The sequence below is a fragment of the Marmota monax genome, unplaced genomic scaffold, assembly GCF_021218885.2.
Source record: "Marmota monax isolate L192 unplaced genomic scaffold, Marmota_monax_Labrador192_F-V1.1 WCK01_AAM20220418_F8-fsc00073, whole genome shotgun sequence".
NCBI lineage: Eukaryota > Metazoa > Chordata > Mammalia > Rodentia > Sciuridae > Marmota > Marmota monax.
The window spans coordinates 1,822,534-1,848,192 of NW_026692846.1; the positions used below are offsets into that span (position 1 = coordinate 1,822,534).

Here is a 25,659-nt window from a genome sequence, read left to right on the forward strand (position 1 = left end):
GGCATCTGTGAACCCCACGGGCAGAGCCAGGTGACACAAGGGGGTCTGCTGGAGGTGTGCCAGCACAGGGCAGGGCCACACTTCTCAGACTGGGGCTCCCAGGGAGGCCTCTGAGAGGTCCCGCCCCCGGAGGGTTGGTGAGTGACAACAGTTCCCGTGCCACCACCCAGTCCTGCCAGCCCTCCCCACTCTGCCCTGTGCCGCCCCACTGAGTCACGGCCAGATCCGCCGCCGCCCAGGAGCAGGAGCTGTGGGGGCTGGTATAAATCCTTAACATGGGGCCAGCCACCCTCCCAGCGCCAAGCACCCAGGAATGGCCTCTTCCTGGGCCACGCGGCTGCTGCTCCTCGCAGCCTGGAGCCTGGGCTGTGGTGAGTAGTGGGGGAATCTGGCGGGACCCTGCCCTGGGCCTCAGTCTGCCCACCTCCTAGAGGGCGGGGGCTGTTGGGGGCTGTATGGCGCTCAGTGAGCCTCCAGAGCCCAACTGCACCCTGGGAGAGTGTCATGGCTCCACTCTCCTTGAAGGGAGACGGAGGCTGGGGTGCTAAGGTGCAGGGTTCACACCCGTCTCCAGCCCGCCCGCCCTCGAAGGAGCTCAGCAGGTGTCCTCCAGCCCCATCCTCCGGGCTCCAGGATGGGCTGAGCTGGCCAGGTGATGAGGTTCTGCTGCCCCCCCCCCCAGGTGAGGCCTTCAGGTGCTACTCCTGCGAGCGGCCCACGCCCATTTACGCATGCAAAAACATTACCTACTGCAAGCTGGAGGACACGGCCTGCAAGACCACACTGGAGAAGGTGGAGAACGGTGAGGCTGGGCCCAGGGCAGGCCCCAGCACAGGGCAGGCCCACCTCTCCCAAAGGCCTCCCTGGGTGCACCTTGCTCCTCTGGGCCTGGGAGGCAGAGGAGCAGGAAGTGCAGGGTGGAGGCTTCCCATCTGAGAGGGGTGCCTGCAGCAAGGGAAGCTCAGCACCCCAGACCCCAGGCACTGGGAGTGGGGTGCGCTCTGCTCAGACTGTTGGATGGTGCTGCTGCAGCCTCAGGGCTGGGCTCCCTCTCAGGCCCGGGCACCGCAGGTGCTCCGGGCACTAGTGCTATTATTAGAAAAACCTGTCACCGTTGAGGTTGGGGACTGGAAGGCTCCCAGATCTGGGACAGGAATGCCGGTGGGGTTGGAGGAGGTAGGAAGCACAGGTGGTGGTCAGGAGCAGCAGGGGGGACACACAGAGCCAGGCAGGCACTGCAGTGGGTGCAGGCTCTGACGCCTGCCCACCCTGCAGAGTACCCCTTCGACCAGAGCCCCATGGTGACCCGCTCCTGCTCCGACTCCTGCCTAGCCACTGACCCCGACAGCATTGGGGCTGCCCACCCCGTCTTCTGCTGCTTCCGCGACCTCTGCAACTCAGCGGAGGCAGCCCAGCTGGGTGCTGGGACTCTGGCCACACTGGGAGCAGTGCTCCTCGGGCACCTCCTCTCCTGACAGGGCCTAGCACTGCTGGTGGCCACCTCTGCCTACACGTCTCCGTGAGCCAGGCCACTCACTCTGTCCCCAAAACATGTAGAAAATAAATAAGCCAAGGGTGGAGATGAGTTTTGTCCTTCCTGGGCACTGAGAGCCCACAGAGGGGTCTTTAGGAGAGCTGAGCCCGCTTGGCCTGCTCCAGGCTCCCGACCCTCTTTTTTACCCAAGGCCTTTGGATCCGTTTCCCAGATGGGGAGACAGAGGGGGGGCAGAAATGCCTTCTGGGTCACCCTTCCTGCAAACTAGCCCCACGTCTCAGGCCAGAACCTGTTCCTTAGTCCCAGGAAAACTCTTCCTAAGAAGCACCCCTCAAATCCTGGGGGTCAATGCTATCCCAGGGTGGAAAGGGTGTTAGGATCTGATTTTCCCCATGAGTGGGGAGGGGGGGTCTGGTTCTGACCAGCCTGGCGGTGCCATCGATGCAGCCAGGGGAGGCAGAACAGGAGGTCACAAGAAGCCCCCCACCCCAGGTCTTCCCAGGGCAGATGCAACTCCACAGGCTTCAGTCACCCCTCTGACAATGGTCTGCTCATCACCTTGGGACAGCTGGGACAATCAGATGAGACTGGACAGTGCCAGCTTGTCTCCCAGACCCCATGGCCAAGACTGGTTCTGTGCCAGCCTGGACTTGTAGCAGTCCCAGTGAGCACCAGCCAGGGCTGTCTGGGGGACATACAGTCCTCAGGGCTGACCCCCAAGAGTGTGCCCTCAGGTTCTCACTCGGCCCTCGCCCCTCACAGCACTCCACTCCATCCTGGGGTACCCAGTGTTAGTACCCTTTCCAGGCCCCAGTTCCCATCCGTGTCCTCGTGGCATTTTCTGGGTTCTGCCCAGTCTTGGGTCATCAGGCTCCGTAGGCCACCAGGGCATGACCCTGGGGTCCCTTTGGCACCTGCTAAGCGCTGATGAGAGCAGGCTGGCCTGCTTGGCACACACCCCAGGGCACAGGGAAGTAGCTGGGTGGTGGCGAGGCTCCTCTACCTGCCTGAAGGCACCCCTCTGGGCTCTCTGCGGGGCCAGCACCGGCAGTCCCCAGTTAGGATCATTCCCGCCTTACAGACCTCCAGTTCGCCCCAGGATCCTGGATCAGAGTCCAGAGGTCAGAGCCACAGCCTTGCCATGGGGACCAAGCAGATGTCACTCCCCAGCAGAGGAATTGGGGATGTGCCTCCAGGCCCTTTGAGAGGCAGAGGAGGTGGGGATGGGAGAGCCTTGATGGTCATTCCCATCCCTGGGGCGGCGGCAGCGCGGCCAGCAGAGGGCGCGCGTCCAAGCCCGGGGAGTCGCGATAGTCAGGATCCCTCTGCGCACCAGAGCACTGCGGGACCTGGGGGAATCCACACCTCGAGCCTGGCTAAGCCTCCTGCCCAAGAGACGCAGGGAGCTCCGAAAGCCATTGCTCTTGGTTGACCTTGAGAACGCTCACCTGCCCCGACCGCACACATGGATATAATATCTTATTCGCATCACTAAGCCCAGAATTCTGTCCAGGAGAGATGCTCCACCGACCCCAGGGGCAGCTGCTGAGCCAGAGACCCCTGGAGAGGCTCCTCCGCACGGTGCCAAGCAAGGGCCAAGGCCCCATCCTGAGCATCCCCTGCCGGCCCCACTCCCAGCTCCCACCGACACTGGGTACCAGTGGCCCGATGCCCACCACTTCCAGTCTGGAGTTCTGCCCAGACAAGCTGCCCTTGTCTGGCAGCACTCAGTTCAGAACTTGCCACATCCCAGCAGCGCCCCAGCGCGTCCTCTCCAGATGTCCCTCAGACAGCCTTGAAAGGTCTAGCCAGAACCTTCCTGGACCCCTTAGATGAGGGGGGAAAGGCACTGAGTGGCCACCCCTGTGCAGTGTGCCCACAGGCTCACAGCAGGGTGCAGACAACAGAGCAGGGGACAGTCTCTCCAGTCCCACTCCCCTTGCCTTTCCAGGACTCCCTGGGCAGGTGGGCAGAGCACAGACATGGTGCATACCCCCACATTCACCTGCTCTGTCTTGGGGACCACTCCCCATCCTCAAAAGACCTGCACAACAGCTCCTATGCTGTCTCTCCTCCTCCAAGGCCCAGTGGCCTCTGCCCCTAACTGCCACCTCCATCCTGTCCCAAATCCCGAAGTTGAGGGTCCCCGACCCAGAATGGGGCATGACCTCTTGGAGCCATCCCTCGACTGGAAGGAACCAGGAGGCCTGGGCAGGTACCTGTGGTCCAGTGCAAGGCTCATGGGCCAGCAGGGCAGGGAACTTGGGGCAACTCCTGGTCTCGTGTTCTGCAGGAATTGGACAAGTCCTGCCCTGCCAGCCTGACCTCAAGCTCAAGGGTGGCCCAACACGCCTACACAGCATCCCCTGCCACCAGAAAACATCCTGGGAATGGGACCCCAGGGGGTCCAGCCTTTGGAACCAGTTTTCCCAGCACACACACCTTTAAAACTCTTTAATCTTGTGCTTTCTTTAATTAAGACAAAAAGGTGCAGCTATAGCCAGAAGGGCAGCATGGGGCAGGAGGTGGCAGCTCCTGGGGGAGGCAGTTCTGGCCTTCCAGTGATGTCCTGACCCTGGGCTGGCAGGGCAGGTGTGGGGGTTCCCGGAGCAGGCAAACAGAGATCCCCACACCCAGCGCTCCTGGCCTCAGTACCCCAGCTAGACAGGGCGTGGCCAGAGCCTCGGGACCAGCCCCACTTGGTCCTGGGTTTTCTCAGCAGCTCTGGGTTGACCCAGGCCTCAGTTTCCCCCATTGTAAGGTAAGGGATTAGGCAGGAGTAGGCAGCCTGAGCCAGCTTCCAGTGTCCCCTAGGAAGGCCTGAGAGCAGCTGCCCAGGGACCTATATCACAGAGAATGCAAGACCCTTCCCTGACCCCAGTCCATGCAGGGAGAGCGCTTAGAGTGGGGCAGGGTATGGGGCAGGCACAACTGGGGGAGAGAGGTGCTGTTGGCCCAGAGAGGGCAGGCTTCAGCCTGAGGTAGCACAGGCCTAGTGGGTACGGATGGGTGCAGGTAGTTGAGGGTGCCCTTGCAGAATACCCCCCCAGCTGTTCCCTCCCTAACCAGAACACTCCCAGCAACCCTTCTGGGAACCTTTGGGCCACAAACCCCAGTTGCCTGCCCTGCCCTCCAACCCAGCCTGGAAGGAGAGGCAGGAGACCAACGCTGCACCAGGGGACCCTGTTCTCTGGGGCAGGTGCAAGGCTCATGGGCCAGCAGGGCAGGGAGGCCAGCTGGGAACTTGGGGCAACTCCTGGTCTCATGTTCTGCAGGAATTGGACAAGTCCTGCCCTGCCAGCCTGACCCTAAGCTCAAAGGTGGCCCAACCCGCCTACACAGCATCCCCTGCCACCAGAAAACATCCTGGGAACGTTCCCTCCCAAGTGCTTTCCACCACCACCCCGACTCTACTCCCCTCCTGAGCCCGAGCCTTACTGGGGGCCAGAGGGAGCAGGCTTACAATGCTGTCCCTGCAGAGGGCCAGGCGCAGAGCCCATGCCCAGCACTGCTCAGGCCACTCCTGCTGTCCCTCTGCTCCAGGTACATCCCCTACCTGGAACTATTGGATAGTGGCCTTACTACAGGGACGATCAGGGCCCCTCTGCCCATCCATCCCCAACTAGCAGGCAAAACTGGGTCAGGCACCAATGCCACTCCATTGTGTCCAGCATGGGGCCCAGCAGAGGGTGTCAAGCAGGTGAAGGGGACTATGGTGGTCACAAGGTCACTCCAGCTGGAGCCCAGCCTGGCCTGCTCATTTTGTGGGAAAGGCCAACTGACCAGCTGGGTAGATAACCAACTGCCCCTAGGCGGAAGCTGATGGGCAGGCAGTGGAGGAAGCGTCGGTCACTGGTCCTTGATGACATCACTGAGTCCACTCTCAGCCCGAAGCTGCTGGCTGCTGGCCTCATTGTAGGTGATCCAGTGCTGCAGGTCCTCTGGCAGCTCAGGGGGCTCCACCTGCAGGACAGGAGGGTGAGGCTCCGGGGGTTCCACCTGCTGCTATGGGGATGAGTGAGGGGTACAGCCCAGGGTCCTGTACCAGCCAGGCTGCTGCCCTCCCGTCACTGGGCCTCTGCCCATGCTGTTCCCAGGCATGTGACCTTCCATGAGGCCCCTGCCTGTCACCTACTCAATCCCCAGGCCCCTCTGAGCTCAGAGATACAACCTAGCTCTCTAGATACAACCCCGCCTCTGCCAGGCCTGCCTCCCCAGAGCCAGGTGGAATCCTGGAGGCCATTAGAAGACAGCGTGCGGGGCAGAGGCTTTCTGGGAGCCCTTCTGTTCGTCAAGCACCAAGAAGACCCAACTTAATCTCCCAGGTCAGCTCTGGGCCTGTCCACTGTGTCCCCATCCCTCCCTGCACACTCATGGATGAGGTCAGATGCCTTGCAGGGCTTCAAGAGCTGCCAGAATGAAGGGAGGAGCAGGTGCCCACCCCACCTCAGGACAAGCAGCCACACGGTGGACTGGGCCAGGACAAAGTGTCCCACTCACAGGGCTAGTCCAGGCAGGGCTGGGGCTGGGGTTGCTCTCACTTCTAGTACTGATTTGGGAGTCACCTCAATAAAGATAAAACCAAGGGTGTGGTCATTCTGCAGCCCTAGGCAGTACCACTTTCTCTGCACCCAATTCCCCAACTCAGATACAGCCCCTCATAAGGGTGGGACTGTCTCTCCTGTGCTCTGGAGGTGCCTGTCTGATGCGAGAGGGTGCACGAGGGTGAGCAGACCCTGGCATCTTTCAGGAGACAGTCTGTGGCAGAAACCATCTTGGCAACCATGACTGCCCTGGCCATCCCCTGGGCCAAGGTTGCCTGGCTGCAGCAGCCTGCTGCCATGGAGCAGGCCCTGGGAGGGGCCTTCAGCCCAGGAAGGTGTAGGCCTCCCTTCTCCAACTGTGGAAGGCAGAAAAGCTGCGGCCTTCCAGGGTCAGTCCAACCCCATCAGGACCAAGCCCTTTAGCTCTAAGCTGTATGAAAGGGAGGCTCAGGTCCCCCCAAACTCCCAGCAACCACCTTTAACTGCCTTATCCATCCCATGTTCAGAACCAAGAACCAGAGGTGGTGGCTCATTACTCCAGGCCACCAGTACCAAGAGGCCTGGTCTGACATCTGTTTTTGAAGGGGTAATGGGTAAGGAAAACCGTGAGGGGCTGAGCTCAGGAATGGCTAAGCCTGACTGTGAAGAGTTGATCCTGGGACCCTGGGACCCCCAGAACATGGGCACGGGTGAGGAAGGCCCTGAGCCCTCAGTTAAAGGCAAGAAAGGGTACAGTGCTGGGCGGGGTACTCCAGGAGAAACAGATGGCTGGCCTTCCCTGGGGGAGAAGGTCGGAGACGAGGAGCCCCTGGGGTCGTGCCACGGGTCGGGGGCTGCTCACCCTGCGTTTGCACAAGTGCTGCACGACGCGCTCGGGCGAGGTGCCCAGCACGTGCTGCCGGGAACGCAACAGTGCGCACAAGAAGCCGTCGCGCAGACTGACAAAGCGCGCCTCCAAGTAGAAGGCGCGGTCGTCCCAGCCTAGCAGGCGCGTGCGCACCTCGAAGGGCTCAAACAGGCGCAGCGAGCGGCGGTAGCGCGCACACGAGGCGGCCAGCACGGCGTGCGCCCCCAACTCGCGCAGCGCCCCAAGCACACCGCAGCGAGTCAGGTGCGCAGCGCGCGCAACGTCAGCCTCGCGCAGGTAGCGCGCGTTGTTCATGTGCAGCAGCAGATCCAAGTCCGAAGGTAGCACGCGGCCCGCATAGCGTTGCTCCGCCAGCAGGTCGCGGACGCGCGGCTGCAGCAGGCGCGCGCGCAGCACAGCGCACGGCACGCGCACCAGGTACCAGCCATCCAGCAGCGCGAAGAAGGAGAGTGCCAGGGCCAGCGACGCCACCAGCAGCCCCAACATCGCGGCGTGCGGCGGAGCCTGCTATGCGGATGCCAGCCGGAGCCGCTACGCCGCTGCCCGCCGCCAGCAGCTTGGGAGCCAGCAAGCGCCGCGGCTGGAGCAAACCACCGCGCGAGGCCGGTTGAGGGGAGGCGAACCGGAAGCCGCGGGCAGGAGCCCGCCTACAGCTCCCGGCCCCCCCTATCCGCGCTCGGTGGTCGGTTCCGCGTCCCCCGCCGACGCCGCTTTCGCTTTTCGTGGGGCGGGGCTGGGCGCGGCAGGGAAGGGCCAGCCTGGGCGAGGCGCGCTGGGCACCATAGCGACACCCGGCGGCCGCTCCCGGCACTGCGGGAGCAGAGGCGGCGGCCGCGGACCCAGCCACGCAGGCTCCGGTTGCGAGTCCCGAGCCGGTGTCTCTCCAGTTCTTGAAGAGGCGTCCTGAGTCTGGTTCCTTATCTGAGCTGAGTCAGAGCCTCCATTTCTCGGGCCCAGGCTGCGGGACTCTGCAAGGAAAAATGGAACGCAGCGCGTCCCCAGAGGCGCTGCTGCGCGACTCCACCTGCACCCGACGCACCGGCCCCAGGCCTCTCGCCCACAGAGACAGAGCCGCGTGTGGATTTCATTCCAGACTGGGGACCCCAAGCCCATCCCAAGCATTTCTGCCCTTTGCCCCTTTAGAAACCGCTGCTAGTAACGTCCGAAACGGAGGGGGAGGAGCCGGGCGGACGTAAAGGCCTCGGCAACCGAGATGGAGGTGCCAGTGTTTGGCCTCCAGGCTGCCGCACACGCTCTCGGTGTCAGTCCGTTGCCCCCGGGATGGCAGTTGACTCCGAGAAGACCCAACCGGCTCTCTCCCGCAGGCCCCTAGCCTCTCCGATGACCGCGAGTGTCAGTGACCCTGGAGGCCGACCCTTAGATCTGCGCTTGGTGCAGGAACCTGCCGCGGTCCGAAGGCTCTGGGGACCGCCGCAGCAGCGCTTTGTCCTGCACGTTTGAGACCTCCTTGAGAAGAAGCGGCCCCCAGGGGCAACACCACCACTGCCACTCCCCTGCCCCTGGATTTTTTTTTTTGGTCTGGGCAAGCCATTCGCTTTGGTCGGCGTCAAGAGCAGAAACTAAAGTACTTGTTTGTCTGGGTCTGCTTTGCTCCCGCAGCCAGCAGCTGTGGCAGTGGGATGGGTTTCCCAGTTTCCTGGATCTTCTTGGATACCCCCAGAGACAGGGAGCTCACTGCCTGTCAGGGCAGCTCTAGCTTCTCCAAGCATTCATTGCTCACAGATGTCCCTGTAATACCTACTTGTTCTGGTTGGGATCTGAGCCCTGTCTTGGAGAGGGTGACCCCTCCTGGTGAAGAGACAGAGGGTGTTATGTGCTTTGAGCTCATTTGCTGTTGCTCAGAGAATGTCACCCACCAGGCTGCTTTCAAAGGGGCTTTCCCAGGAATGACAAAGGAAGGGGTGGGCGTACCCTTCCAGGGGCCTCCAGCACTCTGTGAGCATGGGCACAGATTCACCCAAAGGAGCCCAGGAGGTGTGATGGGGCAGCAGAGAGCAGAGCATGGGCCTGGGGGGTTGGATGAGGGTGGCAGCCGGTCCCTGGGGCCCCCTCACAGTCTTTGAGTGTTTACTGTACGCCTGCAGCTTTTTGCACAAACTTTGAAAAACAGGTTTGTTGGAACCAAAGGGGGCACTTGCCCTTCCAGCAGGAGATGCTCCTCCCGAGAGCTCTGGGCCTGTCCCCACAACAGGGAGGTCCACAGATGAGCATGCCGGCTCAGAGTCTTGGCCACACACTCAAGGCTGCACATCAAAGGCCAAGGGGGCTGAGAGGTGACCTCCTGCCTCCCGTGGACCTCCTCCCTTCTGGGTGCCACACATTTGCTCTTGCCAAGGCCAGTACTCCAGCCCTCTCAGTCAAGGCCACGTCCACCAGCACAGACATGGCCTAGGTGGAGCCCACACACATCCCAGGCCTGGACTTGGGCTGTCAAGGACACAGGCTCTCTGCAGCTTGCCCAACAGGTGTTTATTAAGAGCATACTGTATGCCAGGCTGCTCCCAGGTTGTCCATGAACGGGGGGGCTTGTCCCTCCCTGCCTGCCTCATCTAGATCCCAGGGCCTTGTGACCCTCCCAGCCCGACTGCTACCCAGCCCATCTCATCTCAGCCTTGGAGGGCCCTGGCTCAGTCCTGGAGGAGAGGGCAGAGAAGGCTTCCTAGAGGAGGCACCTGAGCAAAGGTGGCCAAAACATGGGCTGTGGCAACAGCAGCAGCCGAGGCCTGCAGAGGAGCCGCTGCAGGCTGTTCTAAGGCACTGCAGTCCAGCCTGCTGGGCAGGCAGGCACTGGGCAGGAGTCCCAGGGGGAGCTGTGGAGGTGGGGAGCAGGGTGAGGGTTAGACCTCTGCCAGGTCACGAGGTCAGGGACACGGCATTGGCTGTGGACCCTCCTGGAGCCTACAGCTGGCTGGGCCCCCACAGCAGCAAGCTGCCAAGCGTGGCGAGCAGCCCCAGCGCAGTGGCTGGCTGCAGGCCGTGGGCCCCACTGGCATTGCACAGATCCGTGGAACAGCACGTGATGTTCTTCTTGCCCACGTAGTAGTTCTCCGCATCTTCCACACAGTCCGAGCTGCAGCCCTTACTGATAACGGTCACGAGCCCAACTGCACCTGGAGGGGCATGGTGACGGCTGGGGAGGCCAGTCCTGTCCCTAACTGAAGCTCCACAGCCACACCCCAAGCTGGTCGCAAGGCTGCCAGCAGCAGGAGACCAGGGGCTTGGTCTTGTCCATGTCCAAGGACCCAGGGCAGCTGGGCCTTGGGCTGAGCACCAGACAGATTGAGTGGGTAGGTGAGTGCAGGATGGGGTGGGTAGATGTGTGGGGTGATGAGGGCGCTGGAAGGGGTGGGGCATGTGGGGATTATGGATAGATGGTCAGGTGGGCAGAGGACAGAAGGCTGAACAGTGGTGGAGACCAAGCCCAGGCTCCTCAGTCAGCCAGTGGCAGGGAGGGAGCCGGGCGAAGGCACTCACGGATGCGCTCCGTCTTGCACTGGGTCTGGCCTTGGGTGCAGTTCTCCACGTTGTGGCAGTCCCTGTTGCTCATCTGGGCCGTGCAGGAGTAACACTGGAGGGCGGTACCTGCGGGGCGGGGCAGCGAGGTCAGAGGCTGTCCTCCCAGCCTGGGCCTGCCACACTTTCTCTCCCCCACCAGCAAGGAGAAAGGAATGAGCCCTTCCAGACTGCTGGGGGTGCAGACCTGAGCCCAGGCCCCTCGCGAGGTCCCGGGTGTACCCAGTCCACCGAGGACTGGCACCCACTTTCCCTGCTGCGCCTATGAATGACTTCCCCTCCATGCCCACGTTGCAGCCCATGGCTGCATACCATGCCATGCTCTGTGAAGGGCAGAGATGACCGGCCCCAGTGTGGCCTGGCTAACCCTGTCTTGCAGGGGCCCAGCTGGGCCCTGGAGAGGAAGGGTGGGGGTGTCGGGAGACCGTTCCCTGACTTTCCTAGGCCACCAGGCCTCAGGCCTACCCCTTCTTATCCCCTAGGCCCACCTGGTCTCAGCCCCTCTCAGGCCTCTTGGTGCTATGTGACCACAAGTGGCCCCGGGCCAGGTCCTGCCCTCCCTGGGTCCAGTAACCCCAGCTACCAGGGTGTCCTGCTTAAGTCTCCTCCCTTCAAAGCTGCTACAGCTGGCTCCGCAGCACCTCCTTGAAAACAGGTCCAAGCACCTCCCCAGCCCTACCCTGGGTGCCCTTGGAGTGTTGGCCTGCTCAATTTCCTGGTGGCCTCGGGGGACAGCCCCCTGCCCACACTTTCCAGAAGAGGACACTGAGGTCTAAGAGGGTCAGTGACTTGGCCAGCCACAGCACAGGCTGAACCATCCCCTTGGATCCTCCACCTGGACACAAGCTCTCCCAGGGAGTGGACGTCAGGGCTGGTGGGGCCTCGGGTCTTCCCAGTGCAACCCCAGCACCTCCTCATTCCAGCCTCCTTCCTTCCCTTCTGAGCATGAGATGTCTTGCCCCTGTGCCTCCCAGGACTGTTGGTCAGCATCCCTGTCCCTGTCCCTTTGACTTCTGCCCCTCCAACCCTGCGGGCAGTAGGGAAAAATTCACTGTAAGGTGTCATCCTTGCTTCCCAGATGTGCCCAGAGTCACCCTCCAGGGGCCAAGAAGCCCAGTGGGCAGAAACCCGCCTCCTTCCTCCCACCTGACCCTCCTCCTTCTCCCGCTTGCTCCCTGGGACCCTTCTGGCCTCCACTGGCCCCTTCCTTCAGTCCTGCCCCATGGCTGGCTGAGGCCTCACCTGGCTGGAGGGCCAAGCCAATGGCCAGCAGGGTAAGGAGGACAGCCTTCATGGTCACAGGCGGGTGGGGGAAGCAGGCCTCAGGGAGGCTTTATATGACTTCAGCAGGCAGGGAGGCTCTGTGGGCCTTCAGTCAACAGTGACGGGGCTCCTGGGGGCCAGTGAGGCTCAGGGCTGGGCAGATTCCAATCTGGGCCTCCCAAATGGCCCCGCCCACTCCCTTTGTCCTTCTTTCTGCCTTGGGAGGACACAGCCTGCCCAGGGTGGAGCCATTCTCCCCAGGAGGCTGTTTTTCAGCTACCTCCAGAATGAGGCCTGGGAAGTCCTCAGGCCCCAGATTATGCCTCATGCCTTACAGAGGGAGGCCAGAGCAGGGGCCCACTTCCTGGAGGCCTGTCCTCCCTCCTGCGGCCTGAAGTCCATGGGGGAGACAGGCCTTGATCAGCGCATCCCAGACAGATCAGCAGCGAGTGCTGCCCATGGCAAGAGCAGCTGCTAGGAAGCCGCCCCGGGGTTGCTTTCTCTAGGGAAGGGGTCTGGAGGCCAGTGGGGACCTCAGATGGCCATGGGCTTTCTCAACAGGACCATATTTAATCCACAGCTTGGAACTTCAGGTGCAAGGAAGTTGGGGACCACATGGCTTTCAGCAGCCCCTGCACAGGAGGAGGGGTGAGGAGTCAGCACCTCCAGCTGGCTCAGCTACCCAGACCCCTCTGCACCCTGCCCTGGCCCAGCTGTTTCCTTCTCCAGCACCCTGACTGCAGGGCTGGGTTGGAGGTGCCGTGTCCCTCTGGAGGGGCCCCAGGTTCTATGGGCCAGCTCCCCCAGCCAGCTCTGGTCACTGTTCCTCCTGTCTGCCCTGCCAGGCCCAGGACAGTAGCTTCCTGCTGCTTCTGGCCCTGGGGTGACTCATGGTCCCTCTTGCCCATCTCTACCGAGGCTTGTCTGCACACTCGGCCCCTCTGCCATGCTCCTGTGACGCTTGGGGCACACTGTTGCTCCAGTCGATGACTCTGGATAGAAGTGCCGGCCACAGCCACTGGTCAGCTGTACACGGCTGGGAAAGAGCCCCTTGTCCTCTGATACCCTCCTTTCCCTGCTGATGGGCACCTAACTATTCTTCCTGCCCTGGGGATATCCTCCCTAGAACGGCCCTGGGCATGCTAGGATGGGCAGTGGGTACAGGGAATCAGCCCAACCCGAGGACTACTGAGGGGCTCAGAAAGGCCAAGAGGCACCTGCATCCTGGGGTCCTGAGCCCAGCAGCTTGCAGGAACCACCAGAGCCTGGGTAAGGTGACCTTGCTGATGGGTGACATAAGGCCTAGATCCTCCAGCACTCTGTGGCAGAAGCCCATGAGCTGCCCCCGGGTCAGGCAGGCCCAGGCCCTCTGGGCTTCCCTGCCCAGTTCTCCAGCACCCCTGGGTTGTCTCTTTTCTGGCAGTGAGAAACCTGGGGCTCAGCGGTGAGGGGGACAGGACTGGGCTCAAGGTCACACAGGCTGCGTGTGGCATCCCCAGGACCCCTTCGTGCCCTCTGCTCTCCTCTGGAGCTTTCTCTTCGAACACCCCCTCCAGCCCACAGGCCTGTTAGTACAGTGCAGGCGCCACATGCAAGGAATCGGCTCTCTGAGGCTGTTTCCTCGTGTGGCTGCCCACCTGCCTGGTCTTCCCACCAACCCCAGCCCACGAGAACTCTGGCTGCCCTGGACAGAGCCTTCCTTATCTGTCTCCGCACTGGTGGCACCCGGCACCAGCACTGGCCTGGAACACTCATTCCCCAAACATTTACAGGTGTGTAAATGTTTGTCCACTGGATGTGATATGAAGCGGGTGCTCGGCCCCGTGTTTAGCATTGCCTGCAGGCGGCTTGGGTTGTCCCAACCCAGGGTGTTGCTGGCATTGGGTTGAGTGGTCCCAGGATCTGCTCAACATCCGGCTGTGCACAGGACAGCCACTCCCCTCCCCAATCCCTGCCCAGTAGTGCTAAGGGTGAGAGCCCTGGTCTAAGGGTGGCCTAGTAGCCACAGCCCAAACTGAGAGACCGTGATCACAGCTTCCTTACAGCCCCACCCTGACCTCAGCCCAGCACTGAGACCTCACTCTGAACTCTGACCCTGGTCCCCAAATAAGCCAGGAGCACATCCACCCACTGATGTCTGCCCTCTGTCCTTCACTCTTTGGGCACATATCACATGCAGCCCCTGAGCCACACTGGGCCTGATCCTCTGGTGGTCCTGCTTCCTGGAAGGTTTTTGCAGAAAGGATGACCCCCTGTGGTCCCTCCGTGAGTGGATGGGGTCCACAGGGGGCCTCACGTGACTCAATCTTTACCTCTGTCCCTTGTTCTCTAGCCAGTTCCTGGGACTCCAGATTCTTCTGCTCTTGTGGCCCTACCTGACCCGCCCAGCCACCGCAGTCTCAAACCTGCTGGGCTCCCTGCAGATCCTGCCTGTCCACATACCACAGGAGCTGCTGCTCCCTGGGTGTGGACCCCTCACAGGGAGATCTTGCCCACAGACCACCATTTCCGGTGGAGCCTGCCACTCAGGCCCCTGCTGGAACACACATCGTATTTATATTTTTTTTATTTCATGCACAGCTAGCTTTTAAAAATAAGCGTGTTAATCACACAAAGAACTGACTTCCATTTACACCACCGAGGGTCTCTTCCTGGGAAGACTGCCTGCAGCCAGGAGCATGGCCTGTACACAGCAGAGCTGAGCCTCCTCTTGGAAACAAAGGCCATGTCTTGCAAGCTCTGAGTGATCTGAATCTGTGCTGTCTGTAGACTGTCTGTGAGCATGAGTGTGTAAATGTGTGCCACATGGGAGTGTGAGCCTGTATGCAGATAGGAGTGTTGGGGCGCTCACCCTCTGGGGAGCCGCCTGGGCAGCCTAGAGCCCCTCCTGCCCCTGACATCAATGCCCTTCTTCTCTTCCTCTATTTCTGAGTCCCCTCCCACCTCTACTTCCCCAGAGGGCCTGGCCCCAAACCACCTTCCCTCCTGTGCAACGCACCCACCAAGCCCCAGGAGCAGAGCCGTCTCTCCTCTCTGTACCCCTTTCCTTACCTTTTCTTATACCCCCCTCCTGGAGGGAAGTCAGTGAGTGGAGACCCCAGGCCCACCCAGGACAGTTTCCTTCTCTGCCACAGGCCTCAGACGGGGAGCTGCAGTCCCCTCTTCACTGTGGGAGACAGGTATCCCCGAGACCCTCCTGAAGGGAGGACTGGCCGTTGACTTTCCCACCTGAGGCTCCCAGAGCTGGAGTGAGGGGCACTGCCAGGTCCAGGCACACCTCCAGGCAAAGGGGGCTACAGCAGAGGGCACAGCCCACAGGATGGACCCAGGGCTTGGTAAAGGGCTGTGGGTCCAGAACACTTGGCCTTGAGGACCCGGGCTCTTTTCAGAGAGGGAGGAGTGACCTTCCCAGACTGACCTCTCCAAGGTCACTCTGGCTGTGAGGGCGATGGGAGGTGGTCAGCAAGGAGGCTGTGGCTGTGGTTTGAGGGCTTTATCCTGTAACCTGGGGAGGCTGGGGAATGAGAGTGCTCAGTGCCAGGCCCCAGGGAACATCAATGCCCTTCTTCTCTTCCTCTATTTCTGAACCCCCTCCCCACTGCCAGAGTGAACTCAGTCCATCTGATGAGGTCCAAGGGTCCTGGAGTGACATCCCAGGCCCCTGTTCCATGCCCAGTCCCACCCTTCCAGCACGGCTGGTCTGGGAGGTGCTTTCAATTCTGAGTCCAGTAGGCGGCAGCAGAGAACCACTGGTAAGCCAGCCAGCCTGGGCACCTGGCTGTCCTGGAAGCCCCATCAGGGAGCCTGGGGGTCTTGGGGTCCCCTGTTATGCTCCCACACTCTCTCTTCCTGTCAGGCACACTTAAATGCTAGCAAACAGCACCTGTCATGCCACTGAGTTTCCCACAGAGTTTCGGGGTGGTTCACTCTGCAGCAGCCAAAAGCTGACAATGGGACAAAGGACAAAGAAATGAGCGGGGTGGGGTGGGTGTGACCACTGCTGGCCTGAGGCAGGACCAGGGGCAGAGCCAATCAGAGCTCCTGGTCTGTGGGGTGTGGTGTGGAGTGGCTCGAGAGAGAGAGTAGAGCCGCCATTTGTCAGGACAGGGAGCCCTGGGCTGGAGCAAGACAGGCAGCAGGGTCTGTTCTAGAAATGCCGGTTGACACGAGCCTCTTAGGAAGCTGTGCAGAAGTGTTCTGTAGGAAAAGGAGTTTGGATTTCAGGGGAGGGCCTGGCAAGAGACTTGACTTGGGAGCAGCCAGCCTTCCCTGGTACTGAGGCCCCGATACGGGGAAACCACCTGGGAGTGTGAGTGGGTAGAGAGCCAGGAAGTGAGGCAGGTGGGGACCAGGGAGGGAGGGCAAGGAGAGAACCAGGTGGTGGCAGGGCTGGCCCAAGGGAGGGCTGTGAATCAAGGAGTGAGATAGCAAGCTCTGTATGAGTTTTTGTGGGGGCTGTGACAAGGTGCCATAGTGAGACCCATTATCTCATGTTTCGTCCTCTGGCAAACACTCAACTCCAGCATGCCACTCCTGACCACAGGGTGGTCACTGTTTCAAGGGCTGCTGTGTAAGTTGCAGGGTGGCTCCAGTGTAGCAGCCGAAGCAGGTCAGAGTCTGAAATGAGTCTTATGATGCAAAAATCCAGGTGTCACAGGTGCACGCTCCAAGAGAATCTGCTTCCTGGCTTTCCCAGGTTCTCGAAGCCTCCCCCACTCGGGACCTGGTGGCAGTTCCTGTTAGCTCAGTGGTGGTGACTTGGTGGCGACTTAGTGGCGACTCAGAACAAAGCCGCCAGCCCAGGAAAGGAATATCAATCAGGTGCTGGCGGAAACGCCTGTCAATCAGCAGGACCCCCTGGCCAATCCTGGAGTTCAGCCAACTCCCCTGACCAACTCCAAGGGCACAAAGGACCCTAAAAACACCTTTTCCTGTCCCAAGCCCTTCCCTTCCTGCTGTAAGCCCCATAAAAGTCCAGTCCGGTCGAGCTTCCACGCGGTTTCTCCTCAGACCCTTCTCCTGTCCCCTCTGTGGGTCTGATCGAGTTCCGCCCGGGAGTGATATCTCAATAAAGCCTGTTCAGCGGCCCTTTTAAATCTGCCTCCCTTGGTCGCTGCTCGCCCCGCCTGATCCGACAGTCCCTCTGCCAGTAAAGCACGCGGCTGGCGGGTCCTTCATGGGCACACTGTCTTCTCCCACGTGACCTTCCTGCTCCCTCTGACAGGACCCTTGTCATGACACGGGGCCCACCCACACAACCCCAATAACCTCCCATCTCAGGACCTTAACTTAACCGCATCTGCCAAGCCTCCTCTGGCCTGCCAGCCCAGGAATACACAGGTTCTCAAAACTAGGAGGGGCACCCTGGGGGGCCACCGTTAGCCCACCACAGTGCACTCCACAGTTCACCAGCAAAACGACTCGAGTTCCTCAGGTGTCCACCAACACCAGTGCAGACCTCAGAGAAGCCTCTCCAGCTCACCTGTTTCAAACCTCAGCATCAAGATCACCTACAGGAGCCGCGGATGGGGCTTTAGCTGAGTGGGAGGTTGAGCGGGATGTCCCTGTGGGGAAGCCACACTGCCGCAGGCACTGGCCCAGCAACAGCGGCCCCAACAAGCCTCGCACAGCGCGGGGCCGGCAGCACCTGCCGGCCTGCAGCACCCCGGCGCTGGGTGCTTCCAGTCCCTCTCAGACCCCTGGGAGGGCCACAGAGAGGACGAGTCCTCCGCCTGCCTAGAGCGTCCCGGAAGTGGCCGGGGAAGGCGGCGAGGCGCGGGCTGGGGAGAGCGGCGCGGCGCACTTCCGGCCGACGGCGGCGGCCCGGACGCAGGTGAGTGGGCCCGGTTGCGGCCGGCCGGCGGGGCGGGGCCGAGCGGCCGCGGCGCCCTCGAGGCTCGCACGCCCGGGCCTGCCCCCGCCGCGGTCCCGGGACCAGGTCTGCGCGGCCCCGGCGGTTGGCGCCCCCCCTGGCCGGGCCGCGGCAGGAGCAGGACGGGGCTTGGCCGCCGCTTCCCTCGCACGGAGTTTGCTCCCTGTCGTGGTACCCGGGATGCTGGCGGTGTCCCTCCGCGGCCCCCAGCGCGCCCGCGCCCCCTCTGCAATGTGCACTGGAGTCTGTCCGGGGACCCCTTCCTCCCGGGGCTCCGGTTCCTCGCGTGCCCAGTCTCCAGGACACTTGTCTTTTGGATCTTTGCCCCTGATGCCCGCATTTGCCCGGGGACAACCATAGTCGTCGGTGAAAAGGTCCATTCTTAGCAACCTTGGCCTATATGCCTCAGGGCCTTTTCTAAGGAAATTTCTGTCCTTGCACACAGGACCGTGCCTGAGAGTGGACAAGTGCTGCTGTCCTTCCTGCCTCACCTCTGTCCTGTCCACCACCACTCAGTGTGTTGTCCACCCCTGGGCTCAGGAAAATACTTGAAGTCCATGGTCACATGGCCTCATGGTGTCAGTGCTTCCTTTGAATTGCAAGGCAAGAAGCCACCAGAATGTCTCTTGCCATTTCTTGTAGCCTGGAGCTTAAGGTTTCAGAAGTAAATCCTGAATTTCATTTCTAAGGAAGGCATTTCAAGCGCTTTGTCTTGCAAGCCAGACAGCAGCGTTTTCAGCCACCTCATAACACCTGCACACATCTGCACATCCAACGCCAAGAAACATTCTTAATGGCCCATTTCTGGACCTGAGCCTCCTCCAGAAATTTGTTGGCCCCTCACAGGTTCCTGTGTGATCCCACGGATCCCCCAGTTTTGTTTTAGAAATCCTCCTGAGGCTGGCCTACGGCCTGATTGCCATCTCTTCCCACAGTGTGATGCACCTCCTGGGCTGTGTGTGCTGTGCTAGGCAGGGTGCTCGCACACACTCAGTACTGTGGTGCAAAGCACCAGCAGGACGTTTGGCAGACCAGGAGGCCAACTGATGGAGAAAGGAGTTCCCAGAGGTGACTGGTGACAAGCCTGCCCTGTGTCTACGAAGCGCTGACTACATTTGAATACACATCTCATTTCTCTTGAGTTGTGGTCTTAGGGGCTGTGTGTTTTACATGCCGCACCTGTAAGTAGCCTTCTGGCTTCTTGGACTGCAGGAAGTTGGATGAAGCAATCCACATAAAGGTTTAGAAGGGAGGTGGGAGGAGTGAACCCCTCAGGAGTTCTTTTGGGGGTCCTATGTGCCTTTTCATCAAAGAACAGGGTGGTGGTGCTGCAGCCTCTGTGATCTGTACGCTCTCCCCGTGCCAGGAAGGGCTGGAGTTGAGAGGGTGGCAGGACTGTCATAGCACTTGTTTCAGGTAAAGCTTCCTGGTGGGTATGAGTAGTGAGGACGTGCGTAGGTATGTCCTGGTGCTTGACGTGATGTTTTCCTTCTCCTCTGCTTTTTAGTTCCTGAAGCACTGTGGGTGAGACACCATTGTGGACCCTGGAAAGAAGCACCTCGATTGTGCCACAATACCTTCATTAATCGGAAACTGGGCATTGTTTGAGGAAGACCTGCTACTGTCCCTGAGAAGAAGGCTGAGGATCCAGCCACACCAAGCAGTCTAGGGCAGATTGATGCTGGAAATTTCCCCTGCGGAGAGGATCAGCAGCTGACCACTTTGCCAGTAGCTGAGGCCTGAGCTTCCAGAGCCTGGATGCCCAGGGGAAGCTGAGGAAGAGGTTGCTGCAGGTAGAGGGTAGAGCCAAGGAGGACTGGGCTTGAGCCCAGGAGCAGCAGAGACAAGAAGGGAGAACCTGAGGCATGGAGGGGAAGCTCACAGCGGGAACGAGAGGCAGCAGTCCGGCCACCCTTCCCATGGCCTCTAAGCAGGCTGCCGTGAAGGGCAGGGTGGGGAAGCGGAAGCGGGTGGTGCTGACGCTGAAGGAGAAGATTGACATCTGCACACGCCTGGAGAGGGGCGAGAGCAGAAAGGCGCTGATGCAGGAGTACAACGTGGGCATGTCCACCCTGTATGACATCAAGGCCCACAAGGCCCAGCTGCTCCGGTTCTTCGCCAATTCTGACTCCAACCAGGCGCTGGAGCAGCGGCGCACGCTGCACACACCCAAGCTGGAGCACCTGGATCGGGTGTTGTATGAGTGGTTCCTGGTGAAGCGTGCCGAGGGCGTCCCCGTGTCAGGCCCCATGCTCATCGAGAAGGCCAAGGACTTCTACGAGCAGATGCGGCTGACCGAGCCCTGTGTGTTCTCTGGAGGGTGGCTTTGGCGTTTTAAGGCCAGGCATGGCATTAAAAAGCTAGATGCATCCAGTGAGAAGCAGGTAGCTGACCACCAGGCAGCGGAGCAGTTCTGCGGCTTCTTTAGGAGCTTGACCACTGAGCACGGGCTCTCTCCTGAGCAGGTGTACAGTGCCGATGAGACCGGTCTTTTCTGGAGGTGCTTGCCAAGTCCCAGCCCAGATGGTGGGACTATGCCCAGCCTCAAGCAGGGCAAGGACAGACTGACTGTCCTGATGTGTGCCAATGCCACAGGTTCCCATAGAATCAAGCCCTTGGCCATCGGGAAATGCCGTGGCCCCAGGGCTTTCACAGGCATCCAGCACCTGCCCGTCGCCTACAAGGCCCAGGGTAATGCCTGGGTGGACAAGGAGATCTTCTCAGATTGGTTCCACCGCATCTTTGTCCCCTCGGTCAGAGAACACTTTAGAACCATAGGTCTGCCGGCAGACAGCAAGGCCATCCTGTTGCTGGACGACTCCAGGGCCCACCCACAGGAGGCTGCGTTGGCATCTGATAACATCTTCACCATCTTCTTGCCTGCCAGTGTGACATCGTTGATCCAGCCCATGGAGCAGGGCATCCGAAGAGACTTCATGAGGCACTTCATCAACCCCCCTGGGAGCCTGCAGGGCTTCCACCCGCGGTACAGCATGAACGATGCCATACTCAGCGTGGCCTGTGCTTGGAACGCTGTGCCCAGCCATGTCTTCAGGAGGGCCTGGAGGAAGCTGTGGCCTGCTGTCATGTTTGCAGAAGGCTCTTCCGAGGGCGAGGAGGACGAAGAGGCCGAGCCTTGCAGTACCAAGCCTCATAACAAGACTTTGGCCCACATCCTCGAGCTCGTGAGGGAGGGCCCCTTCTGCCCAGGCCACAGGCTTCCGCCCAGTGCAGGGAGGGAGGTGGAGGAGGCACCCGCTGCTATGCTGCCGGCTGAGGCTGACCGGAATGCAGACCGGGTGGAGAGAGACGCTGGGGAGGACTCTGCGGCCGAGGTGGCCTGGGAGCAGGCGGCCGCAGCCTTTGAGGCACTTGTGCACTTCGCGGAGCAGCAGCCCTGCTTCAGCACGCAGGAGGTGGGGCAGCTGCACGCACTGCACTCTGCCTTCAGGAGGCGGCTGCAGCTGAGGCAGCAGCCCGTCGCCCTGAGGGCCATGGTGAAGCTTGAGGCCCGCCAGGATCACCCGGGCAGGTGCAGGGCCACAGCCCACTCCCCCCTGCCCTGCTCATCCACAGCCAGTGATAACTGATGGCTGTCATCACACCCATTTGACCCCTAGGACATGGGGTCAGTCCTGGGACACAGACTGCCCGCTGGGCGGGAGAGCACGCTCAGAGAGAGCTTAAGCGCTCCCCCAGGGGGTGGTGCCCCCAGCACATTGTCTCCATTACTCAGAAGGACCCAGGCCTGTGTGTTTTGGCTGATTGCAGTTTACCTGTGTCGTTTGCTACGTCCTGTGAATGGGAGGAGACCCTCTGGAGAGTCCATGCTACCTTAAGCACACCCAAGCCTCCTCTATTGAAACTGGGGGCCAGGCTGGGTGAATCCCGAATCTTCTGTGGCCTGGCAAACCTTGCTGTGTTGGATAGAGGTGTGTCTGTCCTGGCAGAGAAGAGCACTGTGCTAGCCCACAGGGGCAGCGCCTCCTGCCCCAGGGAGGCTGGGTAGGCTGAGCTGGCAGTAGTTCATGTGCTGGGTGGACCCCAAGTCGAGTGTGAGGGCAGGGACTCAGTTCATGACCTCAAGTGCCCTCAGGCCACACATCTCCCCATTGGCACATGCCTGCTTCAGCCACAGTCGTGCTCAGCAGAAGAGCTCTGTAGTGTCCCCTGTGGCCTGCAGACCCTGCCCTTCAGGCCCAGGCAGGCCCTCTGGTCACCCTCAGGGACCCTGGACTGTTGTTTTTAGCATTTGGCTCAGAGACCACTACAAAGTCTGTATTCCATGCTCCCAGACTTTCAGTTAGAGCCCCTAACTGAAGAAGTCGCCATCAGGAGTTCAGAGTCTAGTCTTAGGTCTGCACACGGCCACTGAGGACAGTGACACAGGCCCCAGCAGCGTGGAAGCTTTCGTCCTTGCTGTTTCCAGGGCAGCGATGCTCTGGGGGAAGGCCTGTCTGTACCAGTGGGTGTTGGGAGGCCGACCCTAGGACGTGGTCATTTCCTCGGCCTTAGTAGCCCTCTGTGGCTTTACCTCTAGCAGCACCATGCTTCCTGGCTGTGACTCCAGAGGCCCTGTCCACCGCGTTAGCTGCGTTGTGGCCGTGAAATGGGTGTTTTTCTGAGCTCACTCCTTTGCCCTTGAGCTCCATTCCTTCTTGGATTCGCATCCTGGCAGCTGAATTGGCACGAGGTTTCATTCCCCTGCTCGTCAGGTACTCCATCAAGAGACGCGCTGCTGGGATCCTGCGAGCCAAGGGACTTACAGGGAGGTTTGTGGTTCTAGTCTGTCCAGACGCTGAGGCCGTAGTGATGTTGATATAGCGCTGTGTTGTAGAATGTGTGTTTCTTTGAAGCATGTGGGAAGATCATAAAAACCAGATAGTTTTTGAAGTTTTGTTGCGGATTCTTGGGGCTCTGTGGCCTTGTGTTGTGTTGCCGTCGTGCTCTGCTTCGTGCCTGTGCGTCTGCGTCATGCCGTTGCTGGCTCACAGCAGGGATTGCAGCTGCCTGGGGTTCTGCAGGGTGGAGGGCGGGCGTCACACCTGTTGCTGGCAGAGCCAAATGTTGGACCTACCAAGCGGATGTGCACCCTGCTGGCAGCCCTCCCCGACCCCACAGATGATCTGTGCTCATCAGACTCTACGATCCAGAACCATCTCACCCTCACAACTGCTCCTGTCCTGTCTGGGTGCTGTGTGGCCACAGGGCACCCCTCCTTCCAGAACAGCTCCAGGGACAAGCCCCCTTCGGGCTGAACCTGTACTCTCTCTTCCTGTCCTCTGCTCTCCCTTCCTGTCCTCTGCTCTCCCTTCCTGTCCTCTGCAGGCTTTTGGCAGCTTCCTTGTGGGCTTGTCACTGGAGAGTTGCAGACTCCACAAGAGAAGGCCTGAGGCGAGTGCTGTGCAGAGGCACAGGTCCACTGCCCGCCTCTGAGTGCCAGGTCCAGGTTCCATGCTCCCTGAAGAGCCCTGTGCTCTCTGGACAGCTGCAACCAGCCTCTCCAGAAGTCATGTGGCCCAGCAGCTTAGCCTCAGCACCTTTCCCAAACAGTTCTGGGTGGACTCACCATGCCCAACTTTACACCTGAGCTGGTGGGAACACGTCTTCCCCTTCCCTTTCCCCAAGTGGTCTGCAGAGCACTGTGATCTCTGTCCCATTTAAGTGCCTTCCCCTTCTGACCTGGGAACCTTGGCCAAGTCCACCCCTGCGGGTCGAGAGGGCTGGTGGGCACTGCAGTCCAGTCAGGACCCCGGCTGCTCCAGTCCCCTGGCCACGGGTTTTCTCCCCTTGCTGACCTTTGGCTCCCCTGAGTGCAGGACCTGGTGTGCTTGCACTCCTCTGTCCTACCCCAGTGAGAGGGCTCTAGGGGCAGCTTCCCACCCTGGGCCGCCTGAACGGAGTCAGGGCAGCTTCCCGCCCTCTGTGGGTATTACTGGTTCAGGGGCCTTCCCTGTCACCTTTCAGACCCTGCAGGCCACCTCCTGGGAGGTCCGTCTACCAAACCTGAGTCCCCACTTCCTGACAGTCTGGATGATGGCAGACCTGCAGTGCCCTCAGCAGTACCAGGGCAGGACCAGCCTCTCCACGCCCTCCTGAGAAGTTTCAGGAGTCAGTGCCCTCTGTCATGGCCTGTCCAGTGAGTCAGGCCTTGTTTCTGGGCCAGTGCCCACAGCACTGAACTCTCATTGGGAGGAGACCCCAATGTCTGGTGGAGCGGTCGTGACTTCCCTATGAAGCTGCCCTGACTCCGTTCAGGCGGCCTCTGCGAGGGATGTCCACAGCCCTGGGGGCATGTGAGTATGATGTTGGAGAACTTGCACCAGTGGCAGCACTAGGTAGGGCTCTGCCCTCAGCCCTCTGATGGGGTGTTGGGTCTGTGGCCTGTATCCGTGCGACAGCAGTGTTGTGGACTGCATGTCTAGTGTGGGCTCTCGTCCAGTGAGGAGGTCCACAGAACAAGGTAGGGGAGAGTGTGGCTGCAGAGTCGCTGATCCAGACCTCCGGAGACCAGGCAGGAAGCAGGTCTGATCTTACTGCGCAGTTACCGTGTACGTATAGCCAGGCAGCAGCTAAGCAGGTTCAGGCAGCCACCAGTGCAGCGTCTGCTAACTGTCCTCCAGCGGCCAGGCAAGGATTGGGCATGCAGCAAGCGCAGGGACTGCAACACGCAGCCTCACACTAGGGCTGTGCCTACGGGGCAAGCGGTGTGCCACTCACACAGGGGAGTGGTTTGCCACTCAGATGCCCTTAACGTATGCCATGTGTGCAGAACTCCATGCACGCGTCCCCACAATGTCTGTCCTTCCCAAGTTCATGTTGAGATGCTAACTGCCAGTGGGATGGCGTTGGGGGTGGGGCTTTGGGAAGGTGGTTAGGTTAGGTGAAGTTGCAGTGTGGGGCACCATGAGGTTGGGTCCTTGCACGAGGAGAAGACTGGGCCTCCTTACATCATTTCAAGACAGCTGCTGCAGCTCCACCACCATCTACTTCCAGCCTGAAGGAAACAGTCCGTCACTTCTGTGAGCACCCTTCAGCTGCCACCTCACTTCCTCTCCTGCCCCTCAGGCCACGTCCCTCACATGAGCTCAGCTAGCTTCCAGGGGTCCTGGCAGCATGCTTGTAGAGGACCGGAAAGCACCTGGGCACAGGAGGGAAGGCCAGTGCAGGTCTCCTGCCTCAGGCCCTCCACAGCCACGTCGGATTTCAGGTGAGCCCAGGTGCGGGACTCAGTGGGCCTCAGCTCAGGAGACCGGTGTTCAACTCTGAAGTAGGGGAAGAAGGGCGTCGTGCAGAGATGTGACAGCGTCCGCCCCAGCCCAGAGCTGGCAGAGGAAAGCGGCCATGAAGCAGCTGCAGACCCCTCTCTAGGAGCTGACTTCATTTGCTGGGGTGTGAAGTTCAAGTGGAAGGGTGCTCTCAAAACTGAGTGGGGCTGGGGGCTGGGGCGCTCAGTGGCAGAGCAGGTGCCTAGAGTGTGTACCAGGCCTTGGATTCCATCCCAGCACCACATGAGCAAAAAACCAGATGATGGGGTGGAGAAGGGCACGGGGAGTCATTCACAGCTCTACTGGAAAGACAGCAGACAGCTGTCTAGGAGTCAATTACAAACGCTGGCCTCGGGAACTGTCCCACTGTAGGAGCCCACATTTGGTTGGGCTCAGCTCTAAAGTAGTTTATCACAGGGCACTGCTGAAAACAGTTGCACAGTTGGCCACAAGTAGAGGGCCCAGCAGCTGGTGTGGCCAGGGAACCTGCAGTCGGGGAGCACAGCACACTCAAACCACCGTCACTGGGTGACCAGTACCCAGGCTGCGCCCCAGGGAGCAATCGAGGCTCCTGCAGAGGCTGTGGGAGAGGGTGACTAGTGACCACTGAAGTGATCCTGCCAGCCACTCAGCACAGTAAACGGGAGCAGCAGTGAGACTCATGATTGCCACAGGACGCTGGAGTGGACTTTGTGGTCCACTCAAGGGGACTGCAAGGTGCCTTTTCCAACAACAAATTATGAAATGTGCTAAGAAACAAAGCACAGGCCTGGGGATGTGGCTCAGGAGTAGCACGCTCGCCTGGCCTGCACGGG

General features: G+C 60.6%; 4 protein-coding genes across 7 annotated transcripts; 2 read left to right on the forward strand and 2 right to left on the reverse strand.

Moving 5' to 3' along the window:
- The first annotated feature begins 207 nt into the window (after positions 1-207).
- On the forward strand, positions 208-1,683 carry Slurp1 (secreted LY6/PLAUR domain containing 1). Its single transcript, XM_046448949.2, has 3 exons — positions 208-371; positions 683-802; positions 1,276-1,683. The coding sequence occupies exons 1-3, from the start codon at positions 314-316 to the stop codon at positions 1,473-1,475; spliced, it is 378 nt and encodes a 125-aa protein (XP_046304905.1). The 5' UTR covers positions 208-313; the 3' UTR covers positions 1,476-1,683.
- A 2,265-nt stretch (positions 1,684-3,948) lies between these two features.
- Them6 (thioesterase superfamily member 6) lies at positions 3,949-7,628 on the reverse strand. Its single transcript, XM_046449231.2, has 2 exons — positions 6,881-7,628; positions 3,949-5,458 (listed from the first exon to the last, which is right to left on the reverse strand). The coding sequence occupies exons 1-2, from the start codon at positions 7,391-7,393 to the stop codon at positions 5,345-5,347; spliced, it is 627 nt and encodes a 208-aa protein (XP_046305187.1). The 5' UTR covers positions 7,394-7,628; the 3' UTR covers positions 3,949-5,344.
- A 1,754-nt stretch (positions 7,629-9,382) lies between these two features.
- On the reverse strand, positions 9,383-17,441 carry Psca (prostate stem cell antigen). Of its 2 annotated transcripts, none has more exons than XM_046449117.2 (3): positions 17,187-17,441; positions 10,403-10,510; positions 9,383-10,038 (listed from the first exon to the last, which is right to left on the reverse strand). In XM_046449117.2, the coding sequence occupies exons 1-3, from the start codon at positions 17,203-17,205 to the stop codon at positions 9,827-9,829; spliced, it is 339 nt and encodes a 112-aa protein (XP_046305073.1). In that variant the 5' UTR covers positions 17,206-17,441; the 3' UTR covers positions 9,383-9,826. The 2 variants fall into 2 exon arrangements, with proteins under 2 accessions (XP_046305073.1, XP_046305072.1); XM_046449116.2 differs by lacking the exon at positions 17,187-17,441 and adding an exon at positions 11,684-11,842.
- Positions 17,442-17,458: 17 nt separating this feature from the next.
- Positions 17,459-22,469, forward strand: Jrk (Jrk helix-turn-helix protein). Of its 3 annotated transcripts, none has more exons than XM_046449111.2 (2): positions 17,459-17,537; positions 19,084-22,469. In XM_046449111.2, the coding sequence occupies exon 2, from the start codon at positions 19,442-19,444 to the stop codon at positions 21,164-21,166; it is 1,725 nt and encodes a 574-aa protein (XP_046305067.1). In that variant the 5' UTR covers positions 17,459-17,537; positions 19,084-19,441; the 3' UTR covers positions 21,167-22,469. The 3 variants fall into 3 exon arrangements, with proteins under 3 accessions (XP_046305067.1, XP_046305068.1, XP_046305069.1); XM_046449112.2 differs by lacking the exon at positions 17,459-17,537 and adding an exon at positions 17,697-18,757; XM_046449113.2 differs by lacking the exon at positions 17,459-17,537 and adding an exon at positions 18,806-18,992.
- Positions 22,470-25,659: the final 3,190 nt, after the last annotated feature.